Source organism: Anarhichas minor, unplaced genomic scaffold (assembly GCF_050575085.1).
Source record: "Anarhichas minor isolate MPS153535 unplaced genomic scaffold, ASM5057508v1 ptg000022l, whole genome shotgun sequence".
Lineage (NCBI taxonomy): Eukaryota > Metazoa > Chordata > Actinopteri > Perciformes > Anarhichadidae > Anarhichas > Anarhichas minor.
The window spans coordinates 368,437-390,592 of NW_027466468.1; the positions used below are offsets into that span (position 1 = coordinate 368,437).

Consider the following 22,156-nt stretch of genomic DNA (forward strand, 5'->3'; position numbering starts at 1 on the left):
ATTTTGAGAATAGGTTTAAAAAAAACGTTTACACAAGGATCATATAAACACACGCACACATATTTGAAAGTCACGTTTACAATAAAAATCAAAACAATGTAAACTTTTAGTTTTTATTTGAATGCACCATTTACCTGCCGAATTAAGAAACATTCTTTAATCAATACCTCAGGTAGCCTACTATTATACTATAAACATTTTGCTCAATTTGCTCTTTGTCAGTGAGCCAGATTTTTCACAGTCAACCCTTCTTCATTTTGAATTGAGAGTTGTAGGTTAGAATAATTGAAATGTAGCCATTTATAAAGTGCAACATGTTAGGATTTGAGTCACAATACGTCTCAATGTATGTTGACCTTGATAGAAAAGTCTAATTCGTTATAGGTGCCATTTACTGTGAGGGATCTAAGGTTGAGGCAGCCTTACTGCAGTGCTTGAAATGCAATTAAATCTAAAAATAAGTGACAAATAGTAAGTGCCAGGATCTTTTTTTCACAATTATACAGTTTTCTGGATAGACGGCAGGTATGAGAGGAAGGTCTTACGAGAATAGAAGACCAGGCAAGCGGAAATTGCAGATATGACCTTCTCCAAATCAGTGTAGGAATGGTGTGGTTTATAATTAAAACTTTTTTTTAAAGCTGCACAGAGGACGATTGCGCAACCCCTTTACCTTTGCTTTAATATGCCTTCCAAAATTCTTATTGGAATAAAACAAGAAATACCAAACAAACACAAGTTTAACAGGTTTTCAGATAACTCAGTGAACCTATTTAAATATGACCCTGCATGTACAAAGAAACTCAGGGAGGGGGGGCTATTCTGCATGGATATGGTTGAAGGAGAGCATGCATCGACGGGTGGAGATCAGTGCAATCAGTGCACAATAAACTGGATGACCATTGCCCATGCCCTTTTCGAAGGCCATCCAAACCACACTATTTCTGCAATTTGATTTTTTACGAGGCTATGACTCTACAGTGATGGAAAAAAAAAAAAAAAAAACGAATCCATCACAGCTGCAGATTTGCCATAAGGTGTTTGTCATCTTAAAACATTTGCTTTGACACCCAGAACACCTCAAGTGTTTCCATTAAGTGTGTCGATGCCTACAGGGACGAAAGAGTCACACTGCTTTCATGTTTAACAAGCAAAAAACAGGTGTTCCTTTTTTCTTCCATTCTTCTGCAACAATAGGGCAGAGACAGACAGACACCTGATCATAGGGTCAAGACAGTTGCTTTAACACTCGCTCCTCAGATTGACTGACAGAGAGCTGCATGCCACCTTGAAATGGCCTCAAAAAAGCCACAGCACTCGTTAAAATTCATGAGAAACACTCCAACGGCGATGTCTGACTCCTTAATAATTTGAACTACCGTAGTATAACTAAAATAGCTTGGAGAAAGATTCCGCAACGTGTCAATAATTCAACCCATGTAATTTAAATGGCATTACCTTTTTTTTTTATTGTAATATAAACTATCCTATTTATTCCCGTTAGATATTAAAGGCAAGCGTAGGCGTTGCTTGATTGCAGCCCAGTCAAGTTAAGGCTGAAATCTACATGAGTAAAGCACAATCAGAAGTCTGGGTACACTTGACAGCTAAAGGTCAACAAACAGTGTCAAGAGATATTTAAAACTGTGTCGGTAGCTGCCCTCTCCGGTTTAGTCATCAGGAGTAAATTTGGAGCTACATATGCCTGAGACCCAGGGTCCTGGTATAGCGACATCAGCATGCGTTATTTGGATGCCCGTCATCACTGATGAGCTTTCTGGAGGTGTCACAAGCCTGAATAAATGAACCTATAGGAGATTCCCCCGTTGACCTGAATGAACCACAACATATACACGTGCCAACAATGTTTGTTTGTTCTCTATAGTCTACAGTCTCCCACCCTAGAGTCCACTACCAGACGCACCAGAAGACCTGGTTACCTTAAATACTCTGCATTTGTCATTGAGACCAACATGTTGGGACAAAGGCATGTAACTAGGTGGAGGAGCTCAAACAACTTTCAAATTTTTTTCTGGTAGTTTCGTAATTCTAAACATTTTGGCAAAAGGAGCAACTGTTTGTATTGGGAAGCTGTAAGAATACAGCTGCAGGGTCCTCAAGCTGCTAGGTTGAAGGTTTGAGACTGAAATGTAATCAAACCAAGTTATTGGTTGTGACTTATGCATATGGGAAAAGTTGTAAAGCCTTTTGTGGCTGCCTTTGTGGCTGCCGGGGAAGCTGTGCCAAAGTCTGAAATCATTTACAAGACTGCTGAATGTCAGTGCTGTCTGAGATAGAGTTGCATTAAGTTATCTAGACTGCAGGTTTTGATGAATCTGGAATTAAAAAAAAAAAAATAAAATTATATATATATATATATATATATATATATATATATATGTAATTTGTATACCCCTTGTCAGTAGGACAACTGAAGTAAGCGGTTTGGAGCTCCACACGCTCCAGTAGAGAGACGCTGTAGCCACACCGAGCTGCTTACTGCTTAGTGACAGCGTACACACCTGACCCATCTGGAAGATGAATTTTGAGTTGTCTGCTCAAACCTGCTTAAGTGTTCCTAAATGTCAAGCTAAAAAGTCGAGTTGTTCCTCATGTCCCTGGTGAGTCAAGTGCATTGTCCAAATATTCATTAGGCTTACACGTACGGAGGAAGTAAGTAATATTCAGATGGTGAAAAGTACCAGTAGCATTCCACTCCACTAAGGGACGTTTCCTGCATTGAAAATGCTTCCGTGAAGTTATTAGTTTGTTGTTGCAGACCCTTAAGGCAACGCCATGTTTAACTACTCCAGAGTAATCATTTCTGCAGGGCTTTTGGTTACTTTAGCGATGTGATAATTTGGTTAAGTAGTGCTTTATTTCCCCTATGACAGAGTGGTAAAGCATAACATTTTGTTTCTTAAAAATGTGTGCAGTAACAGGTCTACCTCACTAGCCAGCTTTAATCTTTCACCCAAATCTAATACTCCTTGCAGCTTGTTAATTTACATATTGCTGTTTGACAACTTCCTGCGTCTAAATGCATGTTTTTAGAAGTTGGACAAGTATTTAACAGACAAATAATTTAAGAAAACAGCTTTATTAAATTAAAAAATTTCCATTTAAAAATTACACTTCCTTCAAATTAGGGCAGGATTTACTTTGCTTGGATCCTTGTGCTCCTGTGAAGAGAGGGCAAGACATTCAACATTTTTAACAAAGTGACAGCTCAGTAATAGAGGTTTTAAATGATAAAAAGCTCTCACTTTAACACACTGGCAAGTTTGTGAAGACTAGGAACTTTTATGTAGCGAGGAGAGGGGTGGTCAGCATGCACGCGTGAGACAGCTGGACTAGCAGGTGTGGTTTGAAGTGCTGCAGTGGGCTCGATGGAGAGACTCTGCATATCTACAGCACAGAAAGATGAGAAATGAGCCAAATCCAAAATGAGTGATTACTGTCATTTCCCGACAAGTGAACAAACTACTGTACCTGACATGGGCCGTGCAGTGTGGATGATGCTGCCGATACCAGCTGTGTCAGCCTCAAACCTAAACGTTGTGAAGAGGCGATGAAGACTAGCCAGAGGATATGTGCACTGTACCATCACCCTGTAAGAGAGAAAACAATTAAATACCCCTCTTCTTGTGCTGTACAGCATTTCTTTACAATTGAACACTGTATTGCGACACATACCTCTCAACAGCATCAGAGTGTACCCGACTGCTCCCGCTATAGAAAATCTCATTTTGATAAGTCACATTTCCCATGCTGAGCTAAAAAGAAAAAAGGCAAACGATACAAATTTAGATTTGTCATCCATTTGGTCCAATAGCAACATTGGTTTTAAATCTGTAGCAGCAGTACCTCGATGGTGGTTCCACAGGTGTTGATTGGAAAAGAGAACAGAGCCCTGGTGCCGTTCTTCTCTCTGGCGCCACAGAGTTTGTCGATCAGGTTGAATCTTGCAGGAAGTCCTCCGCTTGGGATGGCCAGAGACATGTCGGCCACCACAGTCAACCTCCCTAGAGTCGAACACACTAGAGAAAGAGGTGTTTGAGAATTTTATCAGCTATACAGAGACCCCCACCTGCTCTCAAAGTAAGTAACAGGATGTACTTACAAATGAGTTCATTAGTAGAGAACGGACAACTCTTGATAGTTGAGCTCTCGACCTCTGATGTCTCATGATCCCGCATGAGGATCTTGAAGGTGCCATAGAAGCCCTTCAAACTAACGCTCTATTTAAAAAAAAAAAAAAAAAAAAAAAAAAAAAAAAGCAGCTTAGTCATTCAGCGTCATGTTCAAGTCAACTAAAGGACACAAGAAGATGAGTTTAAGGAGTCTCAACTCACGTTGTACTTGTAGCCGTGAGAGAATAGCGGCACCATTAGCCGCAGACTCTGGCTATCGTTGCTCATGATGTAGCCGTGTTTGGCTGCCAGCTCTGGTGTCAGCAGGTCTGAGCCGATACTGATCTCCCAGAGGGAGTCATAAGGCCGGTGGTCCCGACTGAAGCTGATGCCAGACTTAGAACAGACGGTATCAAAGGCTGGAGGAGCTGTCAAAACACAAAACAAGGATTAATTTTCTTCATTCACAAGTAGGACTGGCAAAGTCTAAAAATAAAGGTTAGAGACTTACAGGCATCAATGAATGCCATGACTGATGTCAGGTGGTAAAAAGGCTCGTTTTCAGGCAGGATTGTCAGTGTGTAGTTGATGTTCAGCTCATAGTGAAGAACTGCATCGTCAGAGAACTAGGAAAAAAAAAAAAAAATGAAGTGATGTCTTGTGCTCACATGACAGTTGCAAGACTTTAAAGTCAGTCTTCTTTCAAAAGAACCTTTACCTGCAGCAGGACAACAGGGTCATCAAAAGGCACCTTCAGAATGTAACCAAGAGTGTTGTTGGGGTGAACAACTTTAGTGATATTGTAGCTTCTCTTGTTCATAAATGGCACTGTAAATTCATCTCCATTCAAATAAACGGCAACCAACTCCATGTCTTCAGGGACGTCTCCGAGGTAGACCGTGAATGAGAGTTCGTCAGCAACCGTTTGGTTTTCAGTGAAAACAGGGTGTGGCAGCAGGGGAGTGGACAGAGTCCTTTGGAATCGTACTCTGGTTTCTACGCGATCCTCATCCGCCAGGATTTGCTCCAAGTAGAGATGAAACACATAAATCTCAAAGAGATCGCCAAGCACGAAGCTCTGAAACAGACGCAGGGAGAATACTTAGAGAACAGGTAAAACATGACCAAAAATTCCAATGGTCCTGGTTTTAAGTTAGTTATATAGAGTTTAATGTTCTAGATTATATCTTTGTCCACTATGACGACATCTGACCATTACAACATCTACTCCTAAGTGTGTTCTGACCTTCCTGTATCCTCCTTCAGCAGTTAAGGGGACTCTTATCTGAACTGTGGAGTTAATGTTCCCCACAACAAAGTGTCTGTCCTCTGCAACTGGCTGCGCAACAAGTTCACCATTGAGACCAATGTTGAGTTGTGTTCCGTGAAGACTCTGGTACGGCACCTCAGGAGTTCGCCACACCATGTAGCCGCTGTTATCATAAGATCCTTCATCTGTGGACGTTACACTTTTATTATAGCTGTAATTATAGCTGTACTCTTCTATCAAGGGGAGAATAAGCCACAGCAGAAAATATTGTAATACTGACACATGGAGCAAGCAGTCACCAGGTCGACCATGAGGACAACCCAGCTTTGTCTGGAGAACAGAGTTGCATGGACCTCCTCTACTGGAACGCCAGCCACCTGGAGAGAGAGACTCATTAAAAACCAGCTTGAACTCAAAGTCACAAGACAGATTTATGCATCAGTGGTTTACCTCAGTGCTGAATGATTCAGGTTGCCCGTACGGAGTACGAAACACCAGCCTGCCATCGGTCAAGCCAAACGCGTAGCCCTTCTTGCGAGCATCAGAGAGGGCCATGGGCGGCAACTGCTCCTCATTTCTCTGAAACGTCACCTGCCAGTCTGAGGTGGTGGAGCTATGTGCCTGGGAAGGGATTTAAAGTCTTAAAAACAAACAAGGTGACACTTTACTGCACAGAATGAGACATTTAGTCTGCATTTTTAAACATACAGGTTTAAGAGCACTCCAGTCATCCTTTACTGTCCGAGCAGGACAGGCGACTTCACTCCTCACAGACACCTGGGAAGAAGTCATAATTAGTAAACATCCAAAACTATTAAATGAGGAAAATGTAGAGGAAAAAAGAAAACCAGTTTACCTCCATGTAGTTTTCCTCACAGGTAATTTCTCTGGGAGACCAGGGGAGAGAGGGAGAACAGGTCTTGTTCAGGGCATAGCTGTCCTCCCGTCCTTCACGCGTCACAATCAGGTTGAAGTTAAACAAGAAGACCTCATCATCCTGAAAGAGCAGAGTGGAAAACACCTCGTCTGTACAGTAATAGTAAGTTTATAAAAAAAAATAAAGAGAAGTTTCATATGCAAGTTGTACGCACCTTGTTGTCAGTGTGACAGCTGAAGTAAGAGGCTCGGAGCTCCACGTGGCCCAGTAGAGGGAGAAGTCTGACGCTGTAGCCACACTGAGCTGCATACCACCTAGTGATGTCGTACACACCCGTCCCATCTGGAAGACAAATATTACACGAGCAAGGCAGCTTAATATGTCCAAACCTGTTCTTATTAAGGTATAGAAAGGATGGATTTCTAACTAGAGACTATAAACTGATTTCATAGATGCATGTGGAGTAAGTTCAGATGCAACTCCTAAAATGCTTAATTCCCTCACAGCACATGTCAGACAGTGATGGCCCAGCATGATGAAGCTGTGCAGGACTTACCAACGGCCTCAAAGAGAGGTTCGTCCCCAGTGAAGGAGAGATCAACGGCTATCATGAAGTAACGATCACGACACTCCATATGAAGAGCTCCTGTGTGCACAAACAAAGTCACAGTCAACATATGGAGGTGCCATTAGTTATTGTGGATCAACGAGCCAAATATTTCAGTTACCTTCGGGGATGCCAGAACATTTTGCAGTGGACCACACAGACAGGAGCAAGGAAACACTGCAAGACAAAAGCACGTGTCTCCTGCATGCACAAATAAAGCTTAATAGACTATAGGTTGCCACAAAAAAATTCTTACCCAAGGCAGAACCCAAAAGCCATCGCAATGGATGTGTTGGCAGAGTTTAAAGCTAGCTGCTAGAAAACTACACCTGCCAACCAACACACGCTAAGGTGAACCAGTTGCTTTGTGTATATCCTGGCTGGGGTGACACTATGTCTCTGCTGTCTGCTGCAACAGCTTTTATAAGTGTCCTCACCCATTAAGGCTGAAAGGCAACTCCAACCTCATCACCTGCAACTGATTTAAAGTGAGCTTGATTGCTAACGAGATACACATGCGGCTGTAAAGACTGAAGGCCTTTGATTGGTTGGTGAATAAACCGACTTATAAAAGCTGGTGCAGGAGACAGCAGCCGCTTGATGCCAGTTTGGCCAGAATATACACCGAGCAAGTGGTTCACTAAAGCTTGTGTTGGTCTTTTTCAGGTCTTCTCATTTAACTTCAACCTTATTGCAACACATGAAGGAAAGGATAGCAATGCTCTGAATAAGACGTGTTCTCCCTCTCTCCCCTGGTCTCCCAGAGAAGTTACCTTTGAGGAAAACTACATGGAGGTAAGCTGGTTTACTTTTTTTTCTTCCTCTTTACATTTATTTTCATTTTACTCCTGGAATAGTTTCATTCATTTCATGTTTTTTTTCAGCAAGAAGTTGCATGCCCTGAAGAATCCAGCAGGGTCCGGCAATAATATTGACAGGTATATCTTCAATCCCAACTCTTTTGGCTATTTATTTCTCCCTCACCTACTTATGAATGCAGATGTATCCATCTTGTCTTGCAGGGTCACAATACTGTGTACATAACCTCTGGTTGGACTGTTTCTCCTCTTTTCAGTGTTTGTTTGAGTTTGACACAGATGGTGTTTGCAGTATTGTGCATTCTGCAAACTCCACTGAAGGTATATACCCTGATAAAAGGTACCCACTTTGATAAACCCAGGGACATCCCCCGTCTCTGCACATTCAAACCTGGTTGCTTTCTATACAATGACATGTCTCCTTCCTTTGCCTCACATCTCATCCTTGACATGTCAGTGAAAAGGCACGGCGATAACAAGGAAGAGGACAAGAGCACAGATACTGAAGGGTTCGCGAACAAGATGGGGGATCAAGGCAAAGGTGGATAGAGGACAAGAAGAAATTGTGTGCCTGAGCAAGAACAGGACGCTGACAATATTCATGACCAAGAACACACACATCATCACATCATCATTTATGCGAGACAGGATTACAACACATGATGCTAATCTGATTTCTGCACATCACCGGCTGTCAGATTATACTATTGGCACCATTGAATTTTGATGAATGTATGGATTGTTTTTCATCCGTCATATTTACGTCAAAGTCTTTATGTAGAATGGCTTCATACCCCTTGGAAAAAAATGTCAAAATAAAAACACATCTCTACAAAGTGACATGAATTAATTACAACTGTCAGCCTGAGTAGATACAGCTTTGCCGGTCTGTATTGATAGATTTGCACATGTGGACACTGCCGTTTTACTTCAGTTGGCAATGGTACAGTGCGGGCTATTTGTCATCTTACTTGTAAATAACTCAATCAGAAACATGTCAGAGAATGATCATACACTTAATTGAGCAGAAAAGGCTCTGTTCTTTTTGTTGCTCCCTATTTAATCCAGGGAAGGATGACAGATTAAGCAAGGAGGGCTTTAGATCCCACAAGAACTACACTGTTCCGCCAGGCACTAACTGAAGTGGCATGAATAATGCACAAGCGAAGAGATGGCCACACCAGGCATGAAAATAGGAGCTAGAACAAAAGCAGCTTGGTTTGGTGGAAGCAAAAATCTAATCAAGACAATTTCAGGTCAACACACACACACACACAAAACAATGTGTAGGTGCACTATAAGCACTCAATGTTAATGTCAGCCCCACCAAACTCATACCACTCAACCCTGTTTCTACCAGGATTCTCGCGTATTTTACCCCTTTCTACCGCTGTCCTGTTTGAATATTTTCCTGTATAATCTCCCGCATATTTTACCTTTCTAAAAAACAAACAAAAGGATGTTGGTAGGCATAACTGGCAGGCCTATTTCCTGTGTTTGCTACATTACCCTCTGGTAAAGCAGATGGCAGGATGTAGAACATTAGCTGTAACATAGGGAAGAGAGGTTTATAAAAAAGGAAGAGAAGACGAGGAACGGCAGCGTGAGGATTAAAGGATGGATGAGCGCGAGAGGGATGGAGGTTTGTGCAAGTGTCTCACCAAATGAGTGGAGGCTTACCCGAACTTAATGAGGAGCAAATCTGTTAAATTAATATTTTTCACATGGATTTTTTTTCATCAGGAGGAAAAAGCGATGTGAGCCAGCACGAGAAATGTGCAATGCATAAGCACTCCCAAGATGGTTGACAGTGGTATGGGGTAGTGGGACGGTCCGCCCCCCCGAAATTTGACTTATTTCATATTCCAATCACACACAGCAGCTGTTGTCAGTGAAAAAATCACCAATGTACCCCTAACTGCTAATCACTAAACAGCAGACAGACACATTTAGTGACTAGCCGCTGAACATAAAAGAGTATTTAGCAGCCAGAGAGCCAGTTATTTCCCTCGAGAGTTGGTCGAGCTAAAGGACTCATTCATCAAACATTCATCAGGTTGCCAAGGATATAAAGACAAGTAACTGCTCGTCTCTTCGGCTAGCTGTGTTGTCAGATTGCCTGCTAGTTCCTGAACTCGGTCTGCGACGGTGTTTCTTCAGAAACTGACATTTTTAAAAGTCTGTATCTGGTGCTCACATACCTTTAGCATGCACTGCTTCAAAAATGCACCCATTTACCCACAGATTTCATCTGTTGTAAAGCCACGTTTAAAGAAATCTTCAATGTACTCACAATCCATTTCTATGTCAAATGTAGGGTAACCTGCCAAAGAGCTGCTTCTATGACTGTTGTGTTTAAGTATCTTATCATTTTGACTTTCTATCTCATAATTTTGATCATGGGTATGTTTGTATTATCAAGTCTAACTTTTCATAATTTATTTATTTTTTGCTGGAGGATTCACGGGCCACATAAAATGACGTGGTGGGCCAATTCGGCCCACGGGCCTTGAGTTTGACACCTATGCCATACAGCATACCAGTGTTGTGTTCACAACTTGCTTCTGCTGCCCCCAAGTTGCCAAAAACATCAGCTATTGCAGGTTTAATACAGATTGTATGAATATTTAGCAGTGGGAAAGAAAAGACAACTATGTATCAGTGTGAAATACACGGCTGGCTCAGCGTTACCATTTACATGTCATTGTCTCTCTTCTAAAGCCTCCACTTTTCTGTGGGAGGACTCCTTGACTTGCCACCTTTTCCAGTGTGTGAGGCGCACTATTTTAGTTTTGACCTGAACGCGTACTTCTGCCATTTGTTATTTGGTGGGTTCTAAGAAAAGCCAGGCACTCTGGGAGAGTGATCATACCGAGCTTTCAGTTCATTTGTTTTCAAGTGCCTCTGGTTTCTTTGAGTACAGGGAGTGAAATAGAGCAAGTTCATGAGTCAATTTAACATTGCTCGTAAATAACTTTGCTGAAATCCTCACATTTACGGCTTAGCCAACATCTGCTTAAAGATTGATGTGATTACGATCTTTCTCATAATTCATCAACTGTGGTACCATGCCCAACACATCTCCCCCTTGTATATTATGCCATAGTGAAAACAAACGATCTCATTGACCTATTTAGCAAAGAGTAAATTACTGCAACTACAGGATGAGCTCTTATTTTTCCAACCATAGTGCTCATCGCCTCCAGCACTGTGCGGCGTGAGGTCATAGCAAAAACAGCAAAAATGCATCTGCACACGCTCAAAGGTCATGCTCCACAGATACATTCATTTTAACCACAGCATGATTAAAATGAATGCATCATTTATTGATGATTACTCTTTAACTAATCAGCAAGGGTGTACCCAACAAGGGAAAAAGGCTGATTACTGCTGTTATCAAAATATAATTTCTTACCGCCCACCTCTGCTTGAGAGCAGCACTCAAATACTGTCTCACTTTATTTCGCTCGTCAGGCATGAGACTTATGTACCTGTAATGTTTTCCTGTCAAAAGAGCAGGCTTTGCAAGATTGTATTTCAGATCCAAATTTACCATTTCAACTCAACACAGAAAGATTTGATTAACAAAACATTAACTATAAAGTGGGATTATGAGAAAAGAAAAATACTGTATCCCTCCCTCCATGGATTAAAATAGTTGATACCACTATACTATTATTGGCTGCTATGCTTATTAATACTGTGTCGTCAACTAGTGCACGACAGCTCTCATTATGACGCTAAATGTAATGGCAAACTAATTAAGCCAAAGTGTATTTTAGGCATGAGCCAATGTCTCAGTAAGTCAACAGTGTGTGCTTTTCACATTATGTATTTACATACAGTGCGAATCAGGGAAAAAAATGTATTTCATCTCCGTCGTAAGGCAACTATAAGTTTTTCTCTTTTGGTGGACCCCAGTGGCAACATCCGACAGCCAACAGACAGCAATGTATATGCTGATACTGCTGAAGATTGAGTCCAGTTTCCTCACAATAGTCGGGTCCGTAACTCCAAATATATCGAACCACAAGGGTGCATTGCACGCTAATATTTGGTGTATCAAGCGAAACAATTTATGCTTTTTATGCTCCCCAAATATTAAGCTGTAGTCTACATAACTGGCAATATATCAAATGAAGAAGTCTTTTACTTGGCTTATTGTGGCAATTGTGCCTATTGGTTTTACAGTAAATGCTAATAAAAAAATCAAGCAACTCATATGTGACAGTAGCAGAAATAAGTAATGACCTGGAGACTAAAAGTGATCTAACTAACAATCAAACTTCAGCAGGGAGTCTCGACAAACTGTGAAGGCAGCAGAAATAATATCCACAGACTAACAGGCACCGAGTCTGCAGCTACAGTGAGCCATAAGGAGAAACAGACGTATCAATCAGTCACCACCGATAAATTGAGAAATTTGTCAAGATGAAGCAGCAAAAATAACCATGATCCCAAACTCTTCAATATGTTGGAAAAGACTTACAAAAAAACAGTCCCATGAACTCACACACGTACCGTACTGGCAGCAATTTTCACAGCAATTTAAAAATGCCAATGGGCTATCAGCTGGAGATGTGGTTTAAAGTGTGTTGAAAGCCACAGTTCAGTTCCTCTCAGGACACTCCAACAGTATAAAAATGGAACAAAATGGGCTTTGATAGCATGAGTGGAGAGAGAGTGGGGAAGGAATCCCTCCTGCTCTGCCTCTGATTTAAGTGACAGCCCGGACTTTCACCACTTTAACATTAGCTCAATACTCATGCCTGGAAAAAGGGCTTACATTTTTGTGGAAAGGGCAGGGATGCTAATGATGTCAAACAAAATGTTATCAATAAAATTGTCAGTAGAATAGGGAAAGGATGTTGACTTCAGATGGTGACGTACCATATGTTGCAATAACTGCCTTTATCTCGACATTCTCATTACTTGAGGTATTTGAACACCACAGTGTGGGAGGAAAAATAATGTCTATGGCTGCAGGTGCGTTCCAGTCTATTGCAAAGTTAGTGGAATAAAAATTGTTCGCACACAGCGGCCATGTCAGTCTGCTCTGCAGTGATGTGAAAGACTAAATCTCCTCATCCAGTTATCGTTTCCAAACTCTGGCTGTTCGAACAGAACCGTTCACCTGCTGTGGTTACCGCTCAGCTAGCATTAGCATTAGCATTAAGACTACCTGTGCTCTGCAATAAACTTCAGTCATAAATGTTCATCGCCTGGGTTTAGTTTTGAGGTAGCAAACAGGAAGATTTAGATGCTTGACTGCAAAAATAAATCCTGGAGCTTACTTAGTCCCTGACACGAAAGATGGCTGGCTAAAAGTAACTTCAACATTTTGTAAATGTAGTGCTGCCTGTATGTTTGTATATTCTATCGTAGATGTTTTGTTTGTTCTCATTGGATTATAGATGAATTTAGTCCATTGTCACAAAAGCACACCCATGCACACACAGTACCGAGGCACCAGGCAAGCTGGTTGCAACATCCATAAATGTGTTTCTTCTGAGACTAATGACAGAGCGAGAATGTTGCCAAATGCCAGATGCCTCTGAATAATGGTGGTTAAAGAGGTCAACCGGCTAAATAAACTTATTAACAAGAGACAATTTGGAGGAAACTGTTTTGCTGATCAGCGGGGGTGGAAGTAACAAATGAAATGTACCCTCTTTTCTGTGAGTCCTTTTTGTGTCTTGTACTTCCATTATCATTTTTAAATATTAGTAATGTTACTTTAATTTGAGTACCGTATTTTCCGCACTATAAGGCGCACTTAAAAGCCTTTCATGTTCTCAAAAAACGACAGTGCGCCTTGTAATCCGGAGCGCCTTATATATGGATCAATTGGTTAATTGGTTGATCCATACTGGTTGTACACGGCGCTCTGTCAAAATGTTTCAGTACGACTGGTAAACTACAAAGCCGCACCGCGGTAAACACCGGTACTGTGCTTACTCCTAGTCCAACACCACTTGTGTGTATAAAGACCCCAAAATGGCACCTTTCAAGAGACACGCTTACGACGCTGTTCTATTCTATGCGCCTTATAATCCGGTGCGCCCTATATATAAAAACAGTTCTAAAATAGGCCATTCATTGAAGGTGCGCCTTATAATCCGGTGCGCTTTATAGTGCGGAAAATACGGTACTTTCTGTCTTAAGTATTGCACTTTGCTACAGTAGAAGTCCAGGGGTGCTGTCGTACCTGGGCTGGGGCTAGCAGGCTGTGCACAGTGCAAAAGAAATGCAATATAATACATAACTACATCATTATGGATTAAGGCTAGCCTTAGTGTATACTTCAGCATAGGTAAAGAAAAGGTTGTATCATCTAGCTTAATCACCAGTTTAATGCTCCACCCGGCCAACACGCTAAGGGGCCCAAAACAAACACACCCAACAGGTGCCTGCTGGGTCTGGCTAACATGCTAAATGCTAAAATGCTAAATCATCAGCGGCGACTTTCACTGAGGAACTTTAACCTTTGGTTTGGTGCGTTAGGCCTTTCTATTGTTTTTGACCGTTGATTCCTTTCACAGTTACTGCAGAGCTCAAAATGTTCATTTGAAAAAAAGGAGGGTCAAATGATCAATCATAGTGATGGCGATGCTACTTAACCAGGATTTTGTAATGAGCTACTGTATTACAGAGTGGGGAAATATCCAATTTGAGCATGAGGGGAATTTCATCAGCTTTATTTCTTCCTGTCCACATGGAACATCATGGAGACTAATTCCCCTTCGCCCTCAGGACTGGCTGATGGAAAGCTCATATCTGGAACTGTAGTAATGATGACTGAGGGGTCGGGCATACACCATTTGTGAATAAGCGTCAACAAGCATTATGTTTGACAAACATCAGATACACTGCGCTGGATGGCAGTGCTTTCTATCTTCCACAAAACACATTGCCATGAACAAGAAACAGGTCCCGCTAATTACATCCCGCTGTCCTGTTGGTGACAGAATCCGGGCAAGGCGTTGGATCACCTGTGCTGATTACGATTCCTCCTTTACTGAGCTACAACTAATCTCCATTAATGTCTAGTAATACCGTTCATAATCCATGGTTTTGGTTTTCTTCAGTCTTTGCAGATTCGTCCTGCCATAGCGGTTGGTGAGGTTGTTCCTCTGTTGGCCTCACCATGATGAAGAGATTTAGGAGAGTTCATAATCATTATCATGCAACAGCAGAGCCAGCTGTGGTTGTCCATCTTCAGAAAACACATAAAAAACATTTCTACAGAGCAGCTCAACATTTCTAATTCGGAAATAACTTTCACTTTTTTCTGGGGACACCAAAACCCTAAAGGTCCTTGGATAAGACAACTGTATCATATGAAGTTGCAGCACATGCATACACACACACACTATACGGTAATGATACAATGATGTGGACTTGCGATGCTGCAATAACAGGTTTATTAATATAGAAGAGTGAGTCACAGGCTACAGCATCTGTATGTGTCACTATCCAAAATGTAAATACAAATCAACATTCAATAATCTCTAATTAAATCACACTTTTGGGTATTAAAGCTTCACAGTGAAGCGTGTCCCCATTTTATCTTTAATAACTCAATGCGTTGTTGATTTGTGCATCAAAGTCATCCTGCGTTTCAATGCTGAAGTAGTGTCAGCTACTGAGTTATGAAGAGAAAGATGAAAATGTTATTTCATAAGAAAGTTTGAGCTATTCTGAATAAATGAGGACACGCAACACTGGGAGGAGAGAGGCAGCTGTGTAAGCCTCCTGCAAAACAGGATTTTAGTCATCTGCCATCTGACTTTTGGATGTACCAGCAGAATTAAAAAATGAATAGTCCACCTATTTACCACTGCTGTGAGAGGTACATTTTCACTTTTGAGTGTTCAGCCACACTTCATCCAAAACTATTCGATGGATTGCCATTACATTTTTTAAATACATTCATGGTCCCTTGAGTATGAACTGTAGTAACGGGTGGTCTTCTGGCACCATCGTCAGTGTGTTTAGTGCTAAAAACAAACAGCATGCCAACATGCTAAGCTAAGACGGTGAACATTATAAACATACTAAAATCTGTTTAGTTTAGTCTAGTTTTTCCATTAGTATTGTCATCGTCAACATGTTAGCATGCTGCTGTTAGCATTTAGCTCAACGCCCTGCATGTATGTGTTTTTTTTTTAGATTAAACTCTCTTGCTGGCTACTGTAGGCTACTTAAATGTTGGGCTCTTTACTCAATCCAGTTCAAATTCGAATACCTCTATGATGGCTCATTGAAATACTGTCTTCTTCAACTAAATTATAATCAGATGCAACAACCGCAGCTGAATATAATGAAGCATAAGGAAGGTTATTTAATCAATCGCAATACCCTGTGGACTTTTCTTGTGACGTTATGTATTAATGTGATCGTCACAGACATGCAGTCTCATTCACACAGACATCCAGTCTCTCTCACCAAATCCATTTTGTGTATCCTTAAAGCCCAATCAACTGCAGTTTCTCCTGATTTGCAAAGCTGATGTTTGGGGAAGTTAGATTCTTGACCTTTTACTTCCCTGCTGTTTGCTAGCAATTATTAATATGCATTTTGCCCTGTTCTATGCGTACATGTACACCCCCGTGTGTCCTTGTACACTTGTCTTATTGTCTTCTTCTATAGGGAACGAGAGACACAAACAAAATGCGGAGTCGCTCATCAAAACATTGCTTGCTCATGGTCAAAAACTCCACAGATGAACCCTGCTGGCCCCGATCAATCTGTCCATTATATCACAATCAGTAATATCAAACTATCTGCATGTTAAGTCAACAGAAAAGTCCAACCGTTATGTGACTATTTATGAGGCTGCGCCCATGTTGCATCTCCCCACACGTCTGCTCTATTAAAACCATTAAGTAGAATTAGGCCAATCTTAATTGAAATCCTGTCTTCTTTCTTGTGGATGCTTGTTGTCATGGAGGCAGAGCAGCCTGATAAGGGTTCAGAGTTGATTAGGTCTAATCAGGTTGACTGTCTCAGACTGTCGGTCTGCAGTGCTTTTCTCTGCCTCTCTACAGCATAAAAGTAACAGCTTTTATTCATCACTCCTCATTCCACAGAGTCAGACACAACACGGAGCTTAATAGGTACCGCAGATCAGCTCTATAGGGGCTTTTATCGGTCTATTGGAGTTAGATTTGGTTTTGAAGGTGCTAAATACGAGATTGAGAGCATTTCTTTCTTTCCGTCATTTTTATTTTCAGTTTATATTGGTTACGCGCTGTTACCCTCAACAAGAACAGTACGTAACATAACATACCTGCTAACTATACACACAAAGAAAAACAAGAAACACACAATAAATCAAAACAAACATAGATCATCATCTTCCATATTGACCCTGCAGTAACAATGAAATATGAATGAATATTGTGCACTTAGCTCTTCGGTGGTCCCTTGGAACATAAAGTTGCAAAACCTCTTTCTTTCATCCATTTTATTTTCAACCTATGCATGTTACACATGCCACACGAATATGCGTATGCATGCATATTCACCGTAGTCTGCTGGGGGAGCAGCATTGGAGCCGGAGACACCAACAGACTTAACAAACTGGTTAAGAAGGCCAGCTCCATCATTGGCTGCAAACTGGACACTCTGGAAGAGGTGGTGGAGAGGAGCACACTGAAGAAACTATTATCCATATTGGATAACCTGGACCACCCTCTCCACCACCTGCTGCAGGGACAGCGGAGCACTTTCTCCAACAGACTCATCCCCGCTGTCACAAGGACAGATACAGGAGAACAGTCCACTGCAATAAGACTTTATAATAAATCACCTCTGGCCAAATCATCCACAATACTATAACTCCGTTACACTGTTGTTTGTTTGTTGTTGGTTAAAAAATCTTTGCACTACTGTTTAGTTAGTTAATTTAATAATATTCTATTTCATTGTATATATTGTGCATTTTTTACATTTAATATTTTTTACTCTGTTATTTTTATTGTATATATTGTGCATTTTTATACTCAATATATATCTCTTTACTGTGTTACTTTGATTGCTTACCTGTACCATGAATGCTGCTGTAGCGAACAAATTTCCACTCACTTTAATAAAGTATCTATCTATCTGTCTGTCTATCTATACTACAAATGTTGCCCTCAAAAAGAAGTATACATAGCATAACTATATAGACAGTCAGACTCAAACATAGACAGAAAAAAAGGTAAATTTAAAGAAACATCATGGAAAAGATCATCGTAGATCATCATTCTCATATTGTCATAACAATGAAATATTGTGGACTTTTCCTTTCACTTGGATCCCACGGTTGCAAAACCTCTTAGTATGATTTTCGATAAAATCCATAACAGGGTTCCAAGCAGAGAAAAGCCCCTTCATGTCTCCATGGAGAACATGTGTGAGCCTTTCCAATGGGAGTAGTTGTAGAACATTAGAAAGCCAACTTGAAACAGATGGTTTTGAGCCGTCTAGCCAATGCTGTAAGATTGATAACTGTGCACAGTACCATAGAAGACTAAGGGTTCTCTTGTATCTGTTTAATACAGGTGAGGCAGCTTCTAGGCCTAGGATGCATTGTAGAGGACTGAGCTCAATAGGACACTGTAATATGGAGGGTATTTCCAATTTCAACCCAAAATATATGAATTTCCAGACAGAGCCACATTAAATGCACATATGTGCTTACATGCTGCTTACACCTCACATACGCCGGAGCAGTCGTCATATTTTCTCCTGCTATAGTTTGTAATTTATGTATTATCTTAAACTGACTTTCCTGGGATTTGTAATAACTACATATTCTTTTGCTATTTAACATGATTGCTCTGCATTGGTGATCAGTGATTGCAGTTCCAAGGTCCCGTTCCCATGTTTGCCTGCTGCTGTAAGTACTTATATATTACTGAAAGAGAAAAGTTTATGGTAAATGCAGCCTATTTTGTTCCCTCTTCAGCTGACAGACCTGGTGAATGATTGCCTTTATCTGCTCTGGTCCATGACCTTCCTTATATTGGGCTACAGAGTTTAAGAAACTACCAATTTGTAAAAATCGTAAAAAGTGCTTCTTGGGTAGCCCGTACTCTTTCTGAAGTTGGTTGAACGATTTCATGGTACCACCTTTTATAGAGATCATTTATCACCTTAATTCCATATGTGTTCCGGTCTTTAAAACCAGGGTCAACACAAGAAGGAGTAAAACAATCGGTGCATAAAAAGATCTGTTGATGGAAAATACCTTCTTTACCCTAATCCATGTGCTTAGAATGTTACTTACAGTAAAGTTGTCCCGAGTGCCTGGTGCTTGTTTAACATATTTAAGAAGGTACTTGATAATGAGAACGAGTTACATCCTTGCGATTCAAAGCCTAACCATATTGATTTAGGGTATTGTGCATTTCTATTGCCTATCAATGGCCAGACAGCTCACAGTCTAACAGCACTAACAGTCTAACCAACGGAGAAGCTTGGGTTACGACACATGTAGAGGGACAGCCATTTCATTCTCTGCTCAGGCTGCCTTTACTCCACTATATCTTTACATAGCTAATATTTGTTTGCTGCTATATTAATGCTCTGAATATCAATTTTAGCACCTTTAAGTCGATTGCAAATCATTAAATACTGCAAGATCTCGTCTTGAGCAATGGAGGATCAATACTACAGCTAGAGAAAGTTGTGATGTCGTTGAACATTTGATGAAATAAAGGTAGCCGAAATGTCTTTTTACTGTCTCATAATTAGTTGGACAAACCGCCATCGACTGCGAAGTGCTTCCTCTTGAGATCACTGGTAATTTAGGTAGTATCTCATTATATAGAGCAGTAACCATGTTTTCGATTCCATCATGAGTATGCGTTGGCCCTCTCACTGTGGGAAGCTGGAAGGACGATGCTCTGGAGATTTTATACACAGTGTTATGGTGACCTCTGCAGGTTAAACTCATATCTTTTTTTTTCTGTGGGTAAACGATGTCATGCCATGTGGGATGTTCTTGTTGAGCAAGATGTGACACGCATAATAACTGGCAAAATACACCACTGTTGGGTAAATCAGGAAGTGCACGTTTCCGTTGCAGTGAGCCCCTTGAAGCCCACACTTCAAGACTTGCATGTGACTCTCGAATTTGCAGGGAAGACAAGGAGGAGAGATATTCACATCTGATGTAACCTTTGTTTTATCTGCCAACAAGGAGCCGTGTAAAAGGGACTCATTTAACATAAAAATAAGTTTCATGCTGTGAACGTTTTTTTTTTTTTTTTTTAACTCTTTATGCTTAGAGTTCACTGCATGTGTGACACACAGGGACTCTTTGAACAGAGCCACGAGCATACCTGAATACTCGTTAATAGGCAATATATAATTAACCTCATACTAAAAAAAGAAGAAAGAGTATTACATAAAAAGCAGGTTTGTCTAATAATACACAAAATACAGCAAATGAGCTTTCAGACCTGGTCATCACTTCAGGGAGCAACAGTAATACTCACAGCTCCCCACTTGATGTCAGCATTGTGACTTGATGGAACATTGTATGCTCACAGGAGAGCATAAACTACAACACCAATGCCATCAGGACCACACTGAGGAATTTCATTCTTGATCCACTATTCTGTGTTGTTTGTGTGATGGTGAAAAGACACTATGTTAAAAACACAGTCGTTTATTCATGCCATTCATGCAGTAATTAATTGTTTTAACGTTTATTTATTTTATTTCATGTTTGATCATCTCCTTCCTGAATATTTTTTTGTACATGAGCTTGTTTGTTGGAAAAAAAACCCGTCTTAATGAATTGTGTAATTTCTATTCACTTTTACCTTGGGAGAGCAGGGGGGGGGGGGGGAGCACAAATAATTACTGTTTATTTTATCCCCAGTAAAAAGACTGCCAAAACTTTGTCAATCAGAGAATAATGCTAAACCGATAAATAAAGTTCCCGGACTGCTTTTAATCCTGGAGGAGTGCTCGTTTAGTTATTTCCTTTTGACTTGTTTTTGAAGAGTGGTTTTTGTCTCGCTGAGATTAAAATTCAATGAGGAAAAAACCCAATGGAGTGTAATAAGAAAAACAAAAATAGCCCTGCATTGCCAGCCAGGAGGTATAGAACGCCATTTGTGTTTCATTATTTATGGTGAACCCATACACTTTTGTTCTCCATGTTGCTTAGGAATTATGCACTGCCTGTAGTGGAGTTGCCACGCTTCACTGCTTACTAAATCGACAACTCCCCCGTAGCCGAGCACCGTTCTCAAGCCCATCGTGCCAGGGCCCGTTTTGATGACATCTTCACTGCTGTCACTCTCAGTGTGGACGGACCCCTCTGGGTAAAAGGGTGTCACGGACTGCTGCACACCCATATCTGCTCGTCCGTTGCCCAACGCGGAAGTATCCCCTATCAGAAGTCCCTGCAGTGTTGCTTTGCAGCAGCAGATTACACTTGATGACTTCATCTTAATCACATTCACTTTCATTTTCTTTTATCTGCTCAGCGCCATGCCACACTGGCTGCGAAACATTCCACAAGTGGCTGCACACGACCCTCTTGGAGCATATGCATTTACACACAGACAGACACACACACCTACACACACACACACACACACACACACAGGTCGACAAGCGCACATAAGTCTGCTATTGTTCAATTTGAAGGAAAACTTGCTGCCCTAATGCCACATGGTTAACACTACTTTTAAATGGGAAAGACTTCTTATCCAACTAATAACTAAAGCAATCACTCTCACCATAAAAACTAACAGAAAACATGTTGACACCTCAAGTGAATAATGCATCAATGCATCTATAAGAGATTATAGATGTCTTGTAAATGTTTATTCGTATGCATAATACATTGAAACTGGGTTCAGTATGTACTATAAGTTGGTGCTGAATCAGTTGCAGTGTCATAGAATTGCTTACAAATTTGTGAAATGTAAAATGTTTGCAATTCCCTTTTACTCTACTTTAAACTGATAGACGTGGTTCACTCACCTTTACAAAAACTCACCTTTTTCAATACACCCTCTGAGGTCAACAAATTTGAAGTTTTCCTTAAATTCAGGAGTAACTAGTATTCTGCTCTTTTTACCACGTGACTATAATGCATATATTATTGGACTAATACTACTGATTCACCAACATGTAAGCCATATTTTACTGTTGGATTAGGTGGAGCTAATTTGAATAATTTCCTATATAATATCCATCAGCAAACTGGAAATTCTCAGTTGCACCAACAGTGCAAAAATACATACTTGTTTGCGCTTTACCTGAAATGGTAATGAATGAGTAATCCGATGAGAAATGTACACTGTACAGGAGTTCAACAGTCCACAGTGGGAAACTAAGCGCTGAATGTACAGCAGCCTGAGCTGGGTCTCCTCACTCGTCTTTTGAGCACTTTTGACCTTGCTCTGTGACTCCAGACACACACTCAGAGAAACATGG

At 40.8% G+C, this 22,156-nt stretch overlaps 1 protein-coding gene across 1 annotated transcript; it reads right to left on the reverse strand.

Annotated features, from left to right (window-relative positions):
- Positions 1-3: 3 nt before the first annotated feature.
- LOC142955086 (uncharacterized) lies at positions 4-21,066 on the reverse strand. Its single transcript, XM_076096443.1, has 15 exons — positions 20,923-21,066; positions 9,215-9,251; positions 6,837-6,926; positions 6,495-6,622; positions 6,260-6,400; positions 5,854-6,030; positions 5,684-5,780; positions 5,380-5,588; positions 4,852-5,211; positions 4,645-4,759; positions 4,356-4,561; positions 4,124-4,241; positions 3,868-4,040; positions 3,697-3,776; positions 4-3,611 (listed from the first exon to the last, which is right to left on the reverse strand). Exons 1-15 carry the CDS (start codon positions 21,064-21,066, stop codon positions 3,461-3,463), a joined length of 2,226 nt encoding a protein of 741 aa, XP_075952558.1. The 3' UTR covers positions 4-3,460.
- Positions 21,067-22,156: the final 1,090 nt, after the last annotated feature.